Source organism: Falco cherrug, chromosome 4, assembly GCF_023634085.1.
Source record: "Falco cherrug isolate bFalChe1 chromosome 4, bFalChe1.pri, whole genome shotgun sequence".
Taxonomy (NCBI): domain Eukaryota; kingdom Metazoa; phylum Chordata; class Aves; order Falconiformes; family Falconidae; genus Falco; species Falco cherrug.
In genome coordinates, this window is record NC_073700.1 from 6,867,655 (window position 1) to 6,882,682 (window position 15,028).

The 15,028-nt window shown below is 53.8% G+C and overlaps 2 protein-coding genes across 3 annotated transcripts in view; one reads left to right on the plus strand and one right to left on the minus strand.

Annotated features, from left to right (window-relative positions):
• The window catches only part of NISCH (nischarin), a 31,497-nt gene extending 29,187 nt beyond the window's left edge, over positions 1-2,310 (minus strand). The window contains exon 1 of one of the 2 annotated variants that reach the window (XM_055708357.1): positions 2,090-2,307. In XM_055708357.1, coding sequence (XP_055564332.1) covers positions 2,090-2,176 — 87 coding nt within the window. In that variant the 5' untranslated portion in view covers positions 2,177-2,307. Of the gene's footprint in view, positions 1-2,089 lie in introns of both variants that reach the window. The other variant, XM_055708358.1, reaches the window with a different exon arrangement.
• Positions 2,311-7,036: 4,726 nt separating this feature from the next.
• Positions 7,037-14,200, plus strand: TNNC1 (troponin C1, slow skeletal and cardiac type). The gene is made up of 6 exons (XM_005433839.4): positions 7,037-7,128; positions 11,575-11,605; positions 11,940-12,086; positions 13,036-13,150; positions 13,259-13,395; positions 14,031-14,200. Exons 1-6 carry the CDS (start codon positions 7,105-7,107, stop codon positions 14,060-14,062), a joined length of 486 nt encoding a protein of 161 aa, XP_005433896.1. The 5' UTR covers positions 7,037-7,104; the 3' UTR covers positions 14,063-14,200.
• Positions 14,201-15,028: the final 828 nt, after the last annotated feature.

Below are 15,028 nucleotides of genomic sequence, written 5' to 3' on the forward strand. Positions count from 1 at the left end.
ACAGGTTTTGGAGGTTTACACACAGGTAAGCTTAATGGCAGAACTCCTTCAAAAATGCAGCAGAAGAATCAAAGACCTCATACTTGGTAAATCCTGCCCTTCAAACATGCTACTTTTAAAGCTCCCAAGAAAAATGGCATTAAAATAGCATGGTGTTCCTGGAACCATAATCATTAAAGAAGAAATGTGGCCTTGAAAAAAGAAGCTTCCTTGGGCTTGGCTGCAGCAGCTTAAAATCCCCATCAGATATCTGCTGAACACTACTTGCAGCAAAGTTATACACCTGAGTAGAAGTGAAGAAAATCTCAATAGAAGGAGACTTGTTTTAATGACATCCATTTAACAGCTGTGAGGTTAAATCCTGTAAAACATATTGGGGAGGCCCACAGTTCTGTGTAATTTTGAAGGTACTTTCAAAACCGTGATGATTCCCGTTGGAGTTGTTAGCTCAATCGCGCACATCAATGGTATTTCCAAAGGCTGGCTGTACCATACTAGTTTGCAGGCTGAAACAGCAAAGTATCTAACGTTTCACCTCTTGTGTCCATAACCTCCAGTGGAATAAGGGGGCAAGTAACATTTTGACATTTTCTCAACTAAATTCACTTGAATTTCTCATTTGCTGTATTGCAAAGCACTACTAAAAAAATTCTCAACACCAACATTAACACCACTGAGTCTTGGTTCACACCTGAAGTGGAAGTTTCCAGTCACTGTGCCACCATGCCTCTCGGCTGATCGAGAACTGTGAAACAAACTTGCTTGGAGGATGAACCACATCCTCACACACGCAGTGATAACAGCTCAACAGCAGCAGTATTGTTTCCATGTGTACACATGATGTAACTAGCGTAACAGAAAGAGCTGAAGCAATTTTCAAGAATTTGTTTTAAGCTCCTAACCAACTCCTCCACTGAATGCTCATTACACTTTTGCCTGCAAATACGCATAAAACTCACCACTTGACAGCCATTCCCACACAATGATGTATCAAGGGTTATCAACTGAAGTTAGGCCCTCCACGTACTGCAGCTGTGTAAATGCTCTGTCCTATTAAAGGCTCTGTTTTGTCTGGATACCTTTTCAAAAGCAGCAATCTTAAGTATTACTTGTAACTATTACACAACTTCACAAATACTGCCTGTATAGACCATTGCTCCCCTTTCTCTTTTAGGTTCCTACAGCAGGAAGAAACCTGATGCCATTCTGTGCATTCTGCAAAAATAATATAAATCAAATCACACTAAAATAAGGTAGGAGCAGAAAAAATTTAGTTACATAACTAAAGGGTGGTGTGCTTAAGATGTTTTCTGCCTGCAATTATGCAGAGATTTGTTTTATGATGAGCGTCTTCCTGAAAAACAGGCCAGTTAAGTCTCAGTAGAATGCAACCACTTAAAAAAACAAGTTACACATCAAAAATTTCATTCCTTCCCCAAACAAAAACGCTGCTGTGCTAACAGTCTTTCCCCCTTTTTTTTTTCCGTAGGGGAAGAGAAAAACTATCTATACAAAATCATGTGGTTTCCTCTGGAAATAAGATTAGCTTTACAAGAGGGATTTTTACAGTGTTTTCATCAGAAGGAAAGCCTTCCCACACTAGTCAGCCCAGCTTTAAAAGCCATGTCTGCTCGGTAACGATTTTCCATAGCCACGCACACGTACACACACGTATGGAGAGGTACGGGCAGCACCAGCCCGCCCGCACGCTCAGCCCCCGCGGAAGCACCAGCCCTGCCGGAGGGCGCGGGCTGCGCGGGGCTCAGGGCCGAGCCAGCCGCCGGGGCCTCCCGCCCCGCTCGCGCAGCGGCCCTCCCCGGGGGCAGGAGCCGCTCGGAAACTTCTGCCGAATTGTTCTCGCTCCGGGCACGGCACCGGGCCGGGAGCTGCCGCTCGGCTTCCTCGGCGGTGGCGCCAAGCCCGGCCCCAGCCCGCTCCCCCCGGCACCCCGCCGGCGGCCTGAGGCGGCGGCGAGGCGGGCCCGCTCCCCCTCACTGCTCCCGCCCCGCCGCCCGGCACGGCCCGCACGGCCCCCGCACTCGCCCCCGCACGGACTCCGCCGCTCCCCCGCCTCCTCCCGACCCCGCACCGTGTAGGTCTCCACCAGCTCGGAACCCAGGACTCGGGCCCCTCGCGGGGGCTCCTCGCCGTCCTCGCCCCCCGCCGCCGCTTCCATGACGCCGCGAGAAGAGCAGGGGACCAGCCGCCGCCGCCGCCGCCGCCGCGCTCACGCCGTCACGGCTCCCCTCCGGCTGCCGCCGCCGCCGCCGCACGCCCCGGCCCCCAGACCGGCCCGCGCTCCCCCCGCCGCCATCTTGGCTCAGCCCCCCCCCCCCCCTCAGGGTGCGGCCCACCCCGCCCGCCGCCGCTGTATTGGCAGCCGCCGGCGGCAGGGGCGGGGCTTGCGCTGGGGGCGGGGCTGCGGCCCGTCGAGGCCGGGCTTGGTGCGTTGGGGTGCGCATGCGTGCGGGCTGTCGCGGGGCGCTTGGGGCCGCCTAGTGCGACGGGGGGCTGTGCACCGCCGTGCTGCGCCGTGCTGCGCCGTGCTGCGCCGTGCTGCGCGGGCTGCGCTGCAACGGCTGTGCTGCAACGCCGTGCTGCGCTGCGCGGGGCTGTGCTGCAACGTCGTGTTGCGCTGTGCAACGCCTGCTGCGCTGCGCAGGCCTTTGCAATGCCGCGCTGCGCTTCGTGGGCTGTGCAATGCCGTACAAAGCTGTGCTGCACTGTGCGGGCTGTGCAACGCAGTGCAATGCCGTGCTGCACGGGGCTCTGCAAATGCAACACGGCGCGCTTTCCTGCAATACTGAGCCATGCAGTGCAGCGTATGTGCAGTGCTGTGCTGGCTAACAGTGCCGGGCACTACCATGCTGTACAGCACTAGGCTGTGCGGTGCCTGCAATGCAGGCAGCTCAGGGAGGTTCAGGCCTGTCCAAGCAGCTACAGGCTGGTGTGTGCAACGTGCTGGGGACCTGGTGATGCAGGAAGGTGCAACGCAGGTGGATGCTGACACGGGGCATTTGAGGTTGAACTGCCGAGGGCCACCCTGCCCAGCAGCAGTGTGGCTGCGCTGAGGAGCAGCTGCATCTGGGGGCAGTGCTGGCGGTGGCCTAGGGCAGCGCTTCCCGCTGCAGCAGCTCTTGGTGGAGACCTGTGACCTGTGGCCACCATGTGCTGTTCAGGACTTGGGAAACTGGTGTGGGGCACCCTAGGCCAGAGCTGGGTGGCCCTGGCCCTGGGCCTGGCGGGTGAGCCCGCAGGGGGCTGGCTGGGGTGACCACCCACATTACAACCTGTCCTTACCCCCGCGGTCTGCCCCACGGAGCACAGGGAAGCACTTCGGATCTGCGTAAGCTGAAGGGACCTTGCCAGCAATTTGTAACAGACAAATCTGTAACAGCTTTGGAGAAGCTTAAAGACAGCGAGCAGATCCTGCGCGGCCTTTTCCCCATGAACCCGAGTTGCCCTGGGGGGAGTCCCAGGAGCTTTGGGTAAAAAAGCACCTTCCAGCAAAACGAAGGTAACCTCTCCCTGTATTTCCATATGCTGCCTAGGGGAGGGTGCAGTTAGCTCCAGTGTAGCATCATTCATAGTAGCCGAAGTGCCAAATAGCCTGGGTGTGGATGCCAGGTGACTTTCAAAGTCCTCTGGACAGCAGAAGGGATCTGTGGTGCTACCAGGGGCCGTGCTGGTGTCTGGCAGGGGCAGCCAGGACCAGGGCAGCACATCAGCAAACACAGCTCTGCAAATGGAGCCGAGGAAACCCCTTGTGATTTTATTTTCATTGCATAAAGCTTTCCTTTGGTCAGAACTTACCCAAGGATGATGTGTACAAGGAGAAAACACATATAGTACAGGCAGCCCGAGAGGGATTTTCTGGTGCTGTCCCAGCATCAGCAGGAGCTGCTGCTGAGCTCAGCCTCTCGATGAGATAATAAGTGGTTTCGGAGAGGAACTTTAATTAAGCTTCCTCTGAATGTCCCGTCTCTTTAATTAAATAACAGTTTGCAGCACTTGCACATCTGTTGGTTTTAATAGGTGCCCTTCTCCTCTTCCTAAAGCAGCTTCTGCCTGCGGGTGCCGAGGTGTCACAGCCCCGTCCTGGCTTCTGGAGAAGATGTCGACAGGAGCAATGCAGCTGGGGCAGGGGCCAAATGGGGGCTCGTACAGCTAAAACCCTCCAAGGAGGATTTAGGTAGCAATAAATTAAAGGGCCTCAATGTTGGTGGGTCTGGCCCCACTCAGGGCTGAGGGCCCCACTCAGGGAAGGGGGATGCTGGAGCATTTTTCTGTGATTGGGATCCATGACAGACTGCCCCAGGAGCCCTGCAAACACCCTAGCCTCAAATAAAGTTGCAATTTAGTTGGGCTTCTGCTTTATATTTCCTTATATGTGACTTGCAGGATGACTCTGCTTGTTTTGCAGTGGGTTACAGCTGCTTGGCAAGGAAAACCTGAACTGAGATTTTGGAGGAAAACCTTTCTCTTGTCTTGGTACCTTGGGTTGGTACTAACAAGTGCAATGGCATGTCAGGATGCAGCTGAAGCCCAAGCTAATGTGCTGTACCCAACCACAGTGACAGCCAGCGTGTCGCTGAGCCAGCCACGTGCTCAGATTAAGGGCACTTGTGCTGGCAGCCTTCCTCAGGCTATAGATAGCCACGCTCCATCTCTGCCGTGGGTCTCACATGGGGATGCCAGAGAAGCAGTAGGAGCGGATGGTTTTCCGCAGCACACCCCATACCTGCTGCAGCAACCTCCCCCTGTGCTTTGCACAACAGAGGCTCTGGGTTTCTCTACAAAACCCCAGTTCTTTTGTAACTCACCCTCTTCGGAGAGCCAGGGGATGCTGGAAGCTTTGGCTCCAAGCAGCAAGCAGGGAGGCAGGGGTTGGCGTGACACCACTTGCCTGCACCTCCCTCCGCAGGAGGAACATCACCTCTCGCTGCCAGATGGATTTCATCCTTCCCTTCTAGGCATACCTGTGTTTTGTAAGTCTCCATTCCTGTCGTGTATTTGCAGAAGTGTGGCTTTCCCATGCCAGTCTGCATGGTGGCAGTGGCCCAGATTGCCCCTCTCTAAGCAGACAGAGACCCTTCTTCCACATCCCGACCTGGATTTCATCTCGGCTGCCTGGGAAGTGCAGCTGCCACCCTTTGAAGGCAATGTTAGACTCCTGCTCCCACCCTGCATTGGCCCTAGATGTATTCTGATGCACCTCAGGGGCTGTTTTCAGGGGGATGACTCAGAGCTGTCACCTGCCAGGGCAGAGGGATGGGGCCAGGCACGATTCCTCACCCTCTGCCATGGTGCCTGGCAGTGCCCAAGGCCAGCACCAGCCGCCCTGCCAGCTCCGCAGGGAATCAATCCCAAGGGGGGGAAAGCAGCTCAGGCTGGGCTTTGCCTCGGGGCAGCACTCCATTGGGGAAGTCTCCCTGGGGGTGCCCAGGAGGGTTTGGGTGATGGTTTGGTGGTGGGGGACAGCAGGTCCCTCGTCGCAACCTGTGCCCTCACCTAAGGACAGGCTTCAGTCTTTAACAAAACAATACTTCCCTTTGCAGCTTTTGCTGCCTTTTCTATGTTCAAGGCAACCAAAATATGTTCCAATTCTGAAGACTAACATGACTCAAAAATTAATTCCCTAAATGCAACTATTTTCCTTTTTATTACATCTGCCATCCCCATGCTGAGAAGAGGCAGAGCCCAGAAACCTGGGTACATCACGGCCAGCGGGCACCCACAGGACCGCAGCTCCTAACAGGCTCAGCAGCAAGTTAATCTTCCGGCACTGCAGAACCTGGGAGGATGTGGTGTGGGGACACAGCTCTGCACTCACCTGCATCCTCACAGTGCTGACATCACCCGGTCACTGGTTAACGCCACTTGGACTAGGCGTTACGGAGGGACAGCCGGTTTTGTCATGCAATGTGATTACTACTAAAGGGAGAAGGGCTTTTTAGAAGAGATGAAACCTAACAGCTGCACGCATAGTATTTTCAGTTGTGTTAACTAATGCCAATATGAGCTAGTTGGAGGCGAGACTTCATCACCCTGGACACTGGAGCCATCTGTAGTTCCTTTGGACACAAGAGGGAGTCCTGAATCACCAGAAAAAGATGTTTTGCTTTGGTTGCTGTCGATTAAAACGCTTTTCCCTGCAATGAGAAAATGCTGGTCATCACTTGGAGGCCTTTGGTGTGTTTTGCTCTCCACCGTGGTGGGATAAATCCGGGAGTGTAGATTTTCCCCATTTGCAGTGGGTACAGATCGGCTCGCTGGTTGGATGAAGCAAGTCCTGGCTTCCTAAAGGACTGGGAATTATTTCTGAGATCCAGCACGGTTAGCAGCCATGCCCCTCATTTTGCAGCCCCAGCTAAATGCAGAAAGCAGAGGCAAAGCTCCAGCTGCCTCCAAGCTTCTCCTTGCTGCAGCATCCAGGCTGCATCCCCTGGTCCTCAGCACCCACACGCAAACAGCATCGGCTCCTCCGAGGGCATCAGCCCCTGCCGCGTGTCCCTCGTGGGTTTGGGGACAGCAGGCAGAGGGGACAGGGAGGCCCCAACACCCCCTGTTCCCACTGCTTCCAGGGGACACTTGTTGCTGGACAGGGATATTTTGGGAGGCATGCCTTTCCCGTATTACCCAAGTTAATTAGGCACAGTATAATCTTTGTAATGCAGCTTCCCCGGGGGGGTGGGGGGTGGCGGGGGGGACACAACACATGGGAGGTGGAGGTGACATGGTGGCACATGTCCAGTCAGGACAGCCAAATACTGTGATATATCAGCAAGGGTCCTGCCAAAACCCAGCTGCAAGGGCTCGCTCGTTCCCACATCAAGGTCACGAGGAAACCTCCAGCTGCCCCGCGGTAGCTGGGGCTGGCCCCGGACATGCCAGCCTGGGGCTCGGCAGTGTCCCCATCCCAAGGCACGCAGGCCAGGCATTCCTGCGGGGATGGGGGTGGGACAGGGGAACGCGTGTGGGGCTGTTGGTGGGCTGGTCACATCCCCTGGGGCGGGCGGCCCCCTATATCAGCCAGGCTCGGGGGGCAGCGCCAGCAGAGCGTGACCCTGACATCCCCCGGCCCCTCACCCACCCTCTCCAGCCATGGATGACATTTATAAGGCAGCGGTAAGTGCCTCCCTTTGGGGCGACGTTGGTTTTTTTTGGGGGTGGAGTGGGGGTGTTGAAAGGTTTTATAGTAGATTTCCCAAAGCTGTGATGGAGTTAATTCAATGGAGAAAAGCAAATAAATAATTACCGAGTGGCAACTTTTAGTCATCATCATCATCCTTTCACAGACCTTTCCCACTGACGGCTCCGAAGGTTTCACACTCTTCTTGTAAGCGTGAAACTCTCAACTGTGCTGCTAAATTATTTGCAATGACTCCCTTGGTTCTCCACTGTAAGGCAGGGAGATGGCCTTTAAGTGAAGTTATAAATCTCAACAGAAGTGTGAAAGTGCAAGAGGTGGCTGCTGGTTTTAGCCCAGACAAAGCCGAGCAGTGTTTCCCATGAAATGAACATTATTTCTATGAGTTAAACCTCAGCCTCTTCTTTCTGGTGCTTCATAATTCTGCCATTGCCACCGTTTCCCCCCTTAACTGAATATTTTCCTGGGAGATTTTTAAAAAAATCATTGGCTTTTGTGAGTTATTTTGAAACATCCTCCTCTGCTTTCCTGCTCCTGTTATCTGCTGTGCAGAAATCCAGAATGTCAGCTATGCTCTCAGGGAACGCAGAGCATCCTAACAGCTATTTTAACTTACACAGCTGCACACTGCACTCACTGTGTAAACCCGAACTATTTGGTCTGTAATAAGAACACTGCATTATTTTGTAATGCAGACTGACAGTGATATGCATGTGGAATAAGGATGAAAATAGATTTTGGATTGTGTGGATCGCTGCTGTCCTTTCCATAACTGGAATTAAAATAAGAGCTTTTTGGTGATTAATTTTTGTTAATATATAGTTGATCAGGTTTGATTTTAACCAGGGGCACAAAATATACATCATACAAGTCTTATTTTAATTCCAAGGCTTTTAGTGGGAAGAAAGGTAGTGCTTGATATGTAATTGAAGAGGAAAAAAGAATGCTCACACCTCTTCTGTCCTTTGGTCAGCCTTGACGCTTGTGAAATGGAAATCCCCTAGCAGTCCCAGTAGCGTGAAGGCTCAGGAAAGGCTGCACAATGAAATGCTGAGTCCCCCAACCAACACCTCCAAATGGGAGGAAAATGTGACCTGGAAAATCAAGGAAAATCAAGGCTTCTCTAATTAAGCTTTTTAATCAAAAATGTTCTCTGTGACTCAAGGCACAGGCCCTCCCCTTACTGTTTGGGCACCTCATGCCCTTAATCAGGGAGCAAGGCTGAAGTTCTCTGCAAGCCAGGGATGCCCACAGCCCAAAGGGTCCGTCCGTCAGCTGGGGCAGTGCGGCCGCAGCATGCGTGGAGAGCCCCCCACAAAAAGGGTTCCCCACCCACAAGCTCCAGCCTCCCTCCAAACCTCTGCCCCAGAAATGGGCAAAAATCCACAGGTGAAGGTCATCTCTAACTGCAGCCTGTGAGCTTTAGCAGAGCTAGAACATGGAGGAATTTAGCCGAGAAAAAGGAACTGCAGCGATAGAGAACAACCCAAAACTACCAAAAACTTGCCCCAAATGCAGAGTCCTTGCCCAGGGAACTGGGCCACACAACAGATCCGATGTCCCATAAGGATGTTGTTGCTGGTTGGAAGGTGGGGGCACGCTGGTAAATGTGGAGCTTGAGTCCTGGCCCTAAACCACCAGCTCCGTTACAGAGGCAAAGCAAGTCCAAGCCAGGCACCAGCTGGGACAAAGCTTTTTTGTGGATCTACACCCCAAGATTTTAACTGTAAGAAAACATTTACTTGGAAAAAAAAATATTCAAGAACTTCAGCTTCCCCTGTCTGACTTCAGATGGAAACATGGGATGAAGAGAGGAGCTGATAAAAGCAAAATACAGCAGATCTGGTATCACGGCAGCTGGCGCAGTGCTGTGAGCTTTGTGCTTGGCTTCTCACACCGCAGCCGGAGAAACCTGTCCCTGCAATGACATGGAGGGAAAAGAGGAATAAAGCCACAAACAGCACCCGAGTCCAGAGGGCACGATAAACACCTCAACAGACACCTCTGTAAGACAAGCCTCACCCTATAGTTGCAAATACATTTGATTTGCATACAGCATAGCTGCACATCTATCCATTCAGTAGTCAAGGAAGTTTCAAAAGTGAGTATTTTATTAATTTGCTGTATGCTGATGGCACATATTAATACTATATTTATGCCAAATTCCCTACATGCAGCCAGGGAACCCAATGGATTTTCATCTTGCCCATTCATGCCTAGATAAGGGTGTGCTATTTTGGGAACATTTTTAGGTTCTGTTAAGCACCGCTGAGAACAGTGCCAGGGACAAGTGTCCAGATAAAGGGCTGCAAGGATAAATACCAAAGCCTGGGAACAATCAGGGAGCTCATCTTTATCTCCAGCACCTCTCTCGCCCAAGCTTATAAATAGTGAATGCGCCAAGAGGGTCATGTTACCCCAGCGGCTAGACAGTGGCCGTGGCCCTCTGCCGAGGGAGCCTTGTGGCTCTCTGCCCAAATGACAGCCCCGAAGGGCTACCAGCGGCCAGCCTGCCCTCAGCAGCACCAGGGCTGCAGGGGCTTGGGTCTCCTCCTGCCACGGCAGTCCTGCTGCCGGCCTTAGTGCTCCCTGCCTTGGAAGGCTTCACCTCCTGGTGTGCGGGGAGCGGGCCAAGGCTCTCTACCCACTTCCCACAGGCTTTGTCCCACTATGAAAGAGCACTTTCACAGAATCGTGGAATCACAGACTGGCCAGGGCTGGCAGGGACCTCTGGAGACCATCCAGCCCAAGGCCCTGCGAAAGCAGCTCCCCCAGGAGCCGGCCGCTCAGGGTCACGGCCAGGCGGGGTTTGAATGTCTCCAGAAGAGGAGACCCCGCAGCCTCCCTGGGCAGCCTGTGCCGGTCTGTGACATCCTCAAAGTAAAGAAGTTCTTCCATCGTGTTCAGAAGGAACTCCTTGTGTTGCAGCTTGTGCCCGTTGCCCCTTGTCCTTCTGCTGGGCAGACTGAAAAGAGCCTGGCCCCGTCCTCCTGACACTCGTCCTGGAGATATCTGTAGGCATTGATAAGGTCCCCTCTCAGCCTTCTCTCCTGCAGGCTGAACAGCCCCAGCCCTCTCAGCCTGTCCTCCTAAGGGAGATGCCCCGGTCCCCTCACCATCTCCATAGCCCTGTGCTGGCCCCTCTCCAGCAGTTCCCAGTCTCTCCTGAACTGAGGAGCCCAGAACTGGACACGGCACTCCAGGTACAACCTCACAGGGCAGAGCAGAGGGGAGCCTCCTGCTGCAAATGGGAAGGATTTCCAGCCAGCTTTTGCAAAACTGTTGCTTTTTGGGTCAAAAGCACCTACCTTCCCTCAAAGACAGGTGCCACCACCCTGGGCTGCAGGGTTCTGCCCCAACCAAAACACAGGGGGGAATGGGTGCTGGGGACTGCTTGCGGGGGACAACAGTAAGGAGATGTTAGTGGGGTCAGTCACCCTCTGCGGGGGCCAGGGGTGGTCCGGCAGGGGGTCATACGTGGCTGACTCCAGAGAGGCTGCTGACCAGCGTGGGAAGGAAGAGTCAATGTTTTCACGGATGCTACCACAGGGGCAGCTGGGCACGGTGGTGGGGTCAGCAATTTCACAGCAGCAGTACCTGCATGCAAGAACGAAGCCAAAGAGAGAAATGCACTTAGAGGCATGACAGAGCTGATGGATTCCTCTTTGCTCTCCTCATTGATTAATTAATTCATGCTAACTACTAAGAAGCTCCCACTGATCATCTGTGGGGAATGAATTAGGGTAGGATACGGGAACAATCCGCCAGCCCATTTCAGCTAATACCTGATGGCTCCACAGGCTTGTTCTTCAGGGAGGTGCCCCGAACAGGTTGAAGGGACCAGCAGCTCCCTTCGGAGGCAGAAACCTTGGTAATAAACACCGACTCGGGCAGCAGTAGACTGCTCTAAATGTTCTGTGCAGTGCAAGGCGTTTCCTGATTCTAGGGCTGAAAAACAACTACTAGGGGTGGTCTTGTCCGCCTCCCCCTCCCCAGCACATCCCACCTCTGACCTGGCCCAGCCCAGGTGGGAGCAGCCCTCAGCAGCACAGCTGTCCTGCCGCAAAGCCTGCCGGCAACAAAAACGCTCCACCAATGGAGGGCGGAGGCAGATGCTTTTCCCACTTGGTCTCCCCTCCTTGTGCAAAGGCTGCTTCTCCTGGGTATCAGACGCTGCCGCCCTAGAGAAATAATGCTCACTTCAAAGAAGTTGGGAATAATTTTTTTTAAGGGGAAGAATCTCTTAACACCACAAAAAGTTGTGGTGTCAAAACCACCCTGGTCATACACCCTGTAGTCCATGAAGGCGACTGTTGCGAGGCTTGGCTGACATTTGCAAAAACTGTTGAACAAGTAACGTGTCCCTTTAACAATTACTGACGCTGATGAAGAAAGATGACTTGGTCTCTGTGTTTTCCTTGCAGGTTGAACAGCTGACAGAAGAGCAAAAAAATGGTAGGTGCACCTTTAACCTGACACCACAGCCTAAAGACCAGATCCCCAGCCAGCAGCCCAGCCTGCCTCAGCCGTTACACCCCGGAAAATTCTTTGGCCAGCCTGGCCAAAGCAGGGCATGACCACAAGGATTTTGATCCACTAGTATTTCAAGCCAGGCAGTTTCTGTGCGTGTGCCCGGGTATCCCCACCGTGCCATGCCCGGGCAGTGCTGGGGGTGCATGGCCAGGGGAGCTGTGCCTGGGATGAGACCCCTGCCCTAGGGCCACCTGCCTGCAGGGGCAAGGTGCAGAGCAAGCCGCCCCCCCCCATCTCCTCTCCCCTCTCTCCTTAGAGTTCAAGGCTGCGTTTGACATCTTCGTGCTGGGGGCAGAGGACGGTTGCATCAGCACCAAGGAGCTGGGGAAGGTGATGCGGATGCTGGGGCAGAACCCCACCCCTGAGGAGCTACAGGAGATGATAGACGAGGTGGATGAGGATGGTGAGAGATCTGGGTTCCTTCCACTCTCCCAAGCACCATCCCCAGACCTGCAGGCATGGTGGGCATGGTGTGGATCTGCAGCACTCAGCATCTGTGCAGCACTGGTAGGATCCATGCTGGGGACAGTCACAGCCAGTGGGGAGCAGCCTGCAGCACTGTGATTTTGAAGGACACTAAAGACCCACCAAACTTCAGTGTGGTTCCTTTAGGAAATTTCCAGACAAAAAGAAACTAGAAAAGAATATTACTCCTGTATTGATCAGATTGCTTGAACTGGTGGTGGGGGGTACCCTGAAATTGCACAGATCCATGTAAAAACAAAGTGTAGGCTGAATGTAGCAACTGCCATTTCGAAAATGCCACAATTACAGGATTCTATCATCAGGCAAGTCTTTCACTACTCAAGCGCATACACACACACACACACAAATGCACAAATGTCAATACTGATTAAATCAGTTTGCCAGCAATCACACATAATAAAATCCACTGTGTGCAAGTTGGGCAGAAACACCACACTAACTGGAAAATAAAAAACCAGTTAAGTATTAGGCAAAAAGGGACAACAGCGGTGCCATTGAAAACAACAGTACTGTACTGCTGGTGCAAAACCACACTGCATGAATACCTGCCTTGTGGAACTTCTCTTATTAAGACCTAGATGAGATGGACAGGTATCTCCATAGCAGGAATTTCCATTGATCAGCACTTCCAGTAGGACTGTTTGTTCATTTTGCCTTGGCAGAATGACCGCAGAAGGTAAAAATTCAGTGATAAAATCAGTGCAGGGCCTCGGTCACTTACTCCGGTGTCCTGAAAGCTGCCTCTCGCTGCAGGGCTGCTCTCCTGAGCTTTGGTCCTTGGTTACTAAAGGGAAGTGTGGTCTCTGGCTTGGCATTGCCCATCCACCCACTGTAGTGCCAGCTGACGATGTTCACTCTGCCTGCAGGCAGTGGCACTGTAGACTTTGATGAGTTCCTTGTTATGATGGTCCGGTGTATGAAAGATGACAGCAAAGGAAAAACTGAAGAGGAACTCTCAGATCTCTTCAGGATGTTTGATAAGTAAGAGCCGCGACTGCAGCGTGGCAGGGTGGTGGGAGCCATGCAACCGCTCCCGCTCCCCCTGCCTGGCGTGTCGCTCCGCTCCTGAGATCTTCTGTCCTCGCACAGAAATGCTGACGGCTACATCGACCTCGAGGAGCTGAAGATCATGCTGCAGGCAACGGGAGAGACCATCACCGAGGATGACATAGAAGAACTGATGAAAGATGGGGATAAAAACAACGACGGCAGGATTGACTATGACGGTAGGACCCCTGGCATGCAGTTTGGTCGCGAGCCCTTGAGTGTTGCCTGGGCAGCTCCCATGGTCCTGGCTACCTTCTTGGACAGGCCTGAGCTCATGCAGGCAGTGCTGGGCAATACGCCTGGCTGCAGCTGGTGTTTGCACAGGGAGGGGGGGTTCTTATGCTCGTGAGATGGCAGCAAGCACCTGGGGCTGCCTTACCTGGCCCCATGCTGCGAAAGCCAGCCTGCACTGAGGCAACGCTGCTTTTCACCAGAGACCTGCCCATTCCCTCCCGTCCCCTAAACGCAAGCACCATCTCTGAAGGGCTGTATCTTCGAACGTGATGCTGCTGAAATGACCCCCTGACCATTTCTGAGCCGAGCTGGTGGCTGTGTCCCTCCCTGGGCTCTCACCTCTGGCATTTTGGTAGAGGCCGAGGGTGGTGCTGGGCTCCTTTGACGTTTCTGTCGGGAGTCACGAGGAGTCCTCGCCACAGTCAGAGGGGCCGTAGCCATCCCCCCTCCGCCTCTCATGCATCAGGGGGATGGAAACGGAGACAGGGCTGGAGAAAGCTGCCAAGAGCACACTTGGCAGTTGCAAGGGCACTTCAGTCCCACCTCACTCCCCTTGCTTCCAATGTCTTCCCCTTGGCAGAGTTCCTGGAGTTTATGAAAGGAGTTGAATAAATCTGAGGCCAGATTGACAGCCCCAATCTTCTAAACCCTGCCGGCTCTGCACCTCATCTCCTTGGCTAAGTCCCCTGGCTACCGGCATGAAGACTGAGCGCTGAGAAGGGTGGCCACTGGGAAAATAAAACACGTTAACACCGAGTGCCTCAGATGGTCGTTCCTTGGAGGTTCAGTGAGACCTTCACCCTGGTCGCGTACTCACAACTGACGGGGCTGCATCGAGTGCTCACAAGCGGCGCCTGGTGAGGTGACGCCACACCTGGAGCTTTAAGCCCCCCAGAAGGTATTTCACTGCCAGCCCAGCAGCAAAGCCCGGCCAGTGGTGCCAAGGGTGCTCAGCGGGGAGCTGCCATGCAGCATCTCCTCACCCCTGCTATGGTGGGCAGGCTAAGGAGCCAGCACTGGTGCCTGCTGGTTTAACTGGAGCATTGGCAGCATTTTAGCAATAAAATGTGAATTAACAACCACTTATACCATCACTGGAATCCACAGGTGAGGGACAGTCCCTCTCCTCCCTGCTCTTTGCCCCAGCTGTCCCAAAGGGACAGCCCTTCCTCCTCCCCGCCATCCAGATTGCCACCCTGAAGACCAGCTCACTTCCCTCTGGGAGCATGAATAAAAAGCCATTCCTAAGCCGGACTGGGTGCCTCCCTCCCATCTCACCCAGCCTGGTGGCAGGTGGCAGCCCCATGGCACCTCATGGTCCTCCAGCAGCCCTGGGCAGGAGCCTCGCTGCAATACCAGAAACGCCCGATTTTCCCTCAGAAGCCACGTTTGTTTGGGCCACACGGGCCCTTAGCAAGGTACAACGCCGCTTTGGGTCTTGGCCCCCAGACAGAGCGTGACAGCAGGGCTGAGGAGGACAAGCCGTGCTGTCACCAAGGGCCCCAGGTGCCATCTTTTCTCGTCCCAAGGAAGTGTGGCATTCCTGTGGCATTAGCAGCTCTCCCTGCACACAGCTGC

Coding starts and splice junctions, on each gene's coding strand:
- TNNC1 (XM_005433839.4), top strand. CDS start 7,105: ATGGATGACATTTATAAGGCAGCG. Junction 12,087..13,035: donor AGACGAGGTGGATGAGGATG/GTGAGAGATCTG, acceptor CTCTGCCTGCAG/GCAGTGGCACTGTAGACTTT. Junction 13,151..13,258: donor CTCTTCAGGATGTTTGATAA/GTAAGAGCCGCG, acceptor GTCCTCGCACAG/AAATGCTGACGGCTACATCG.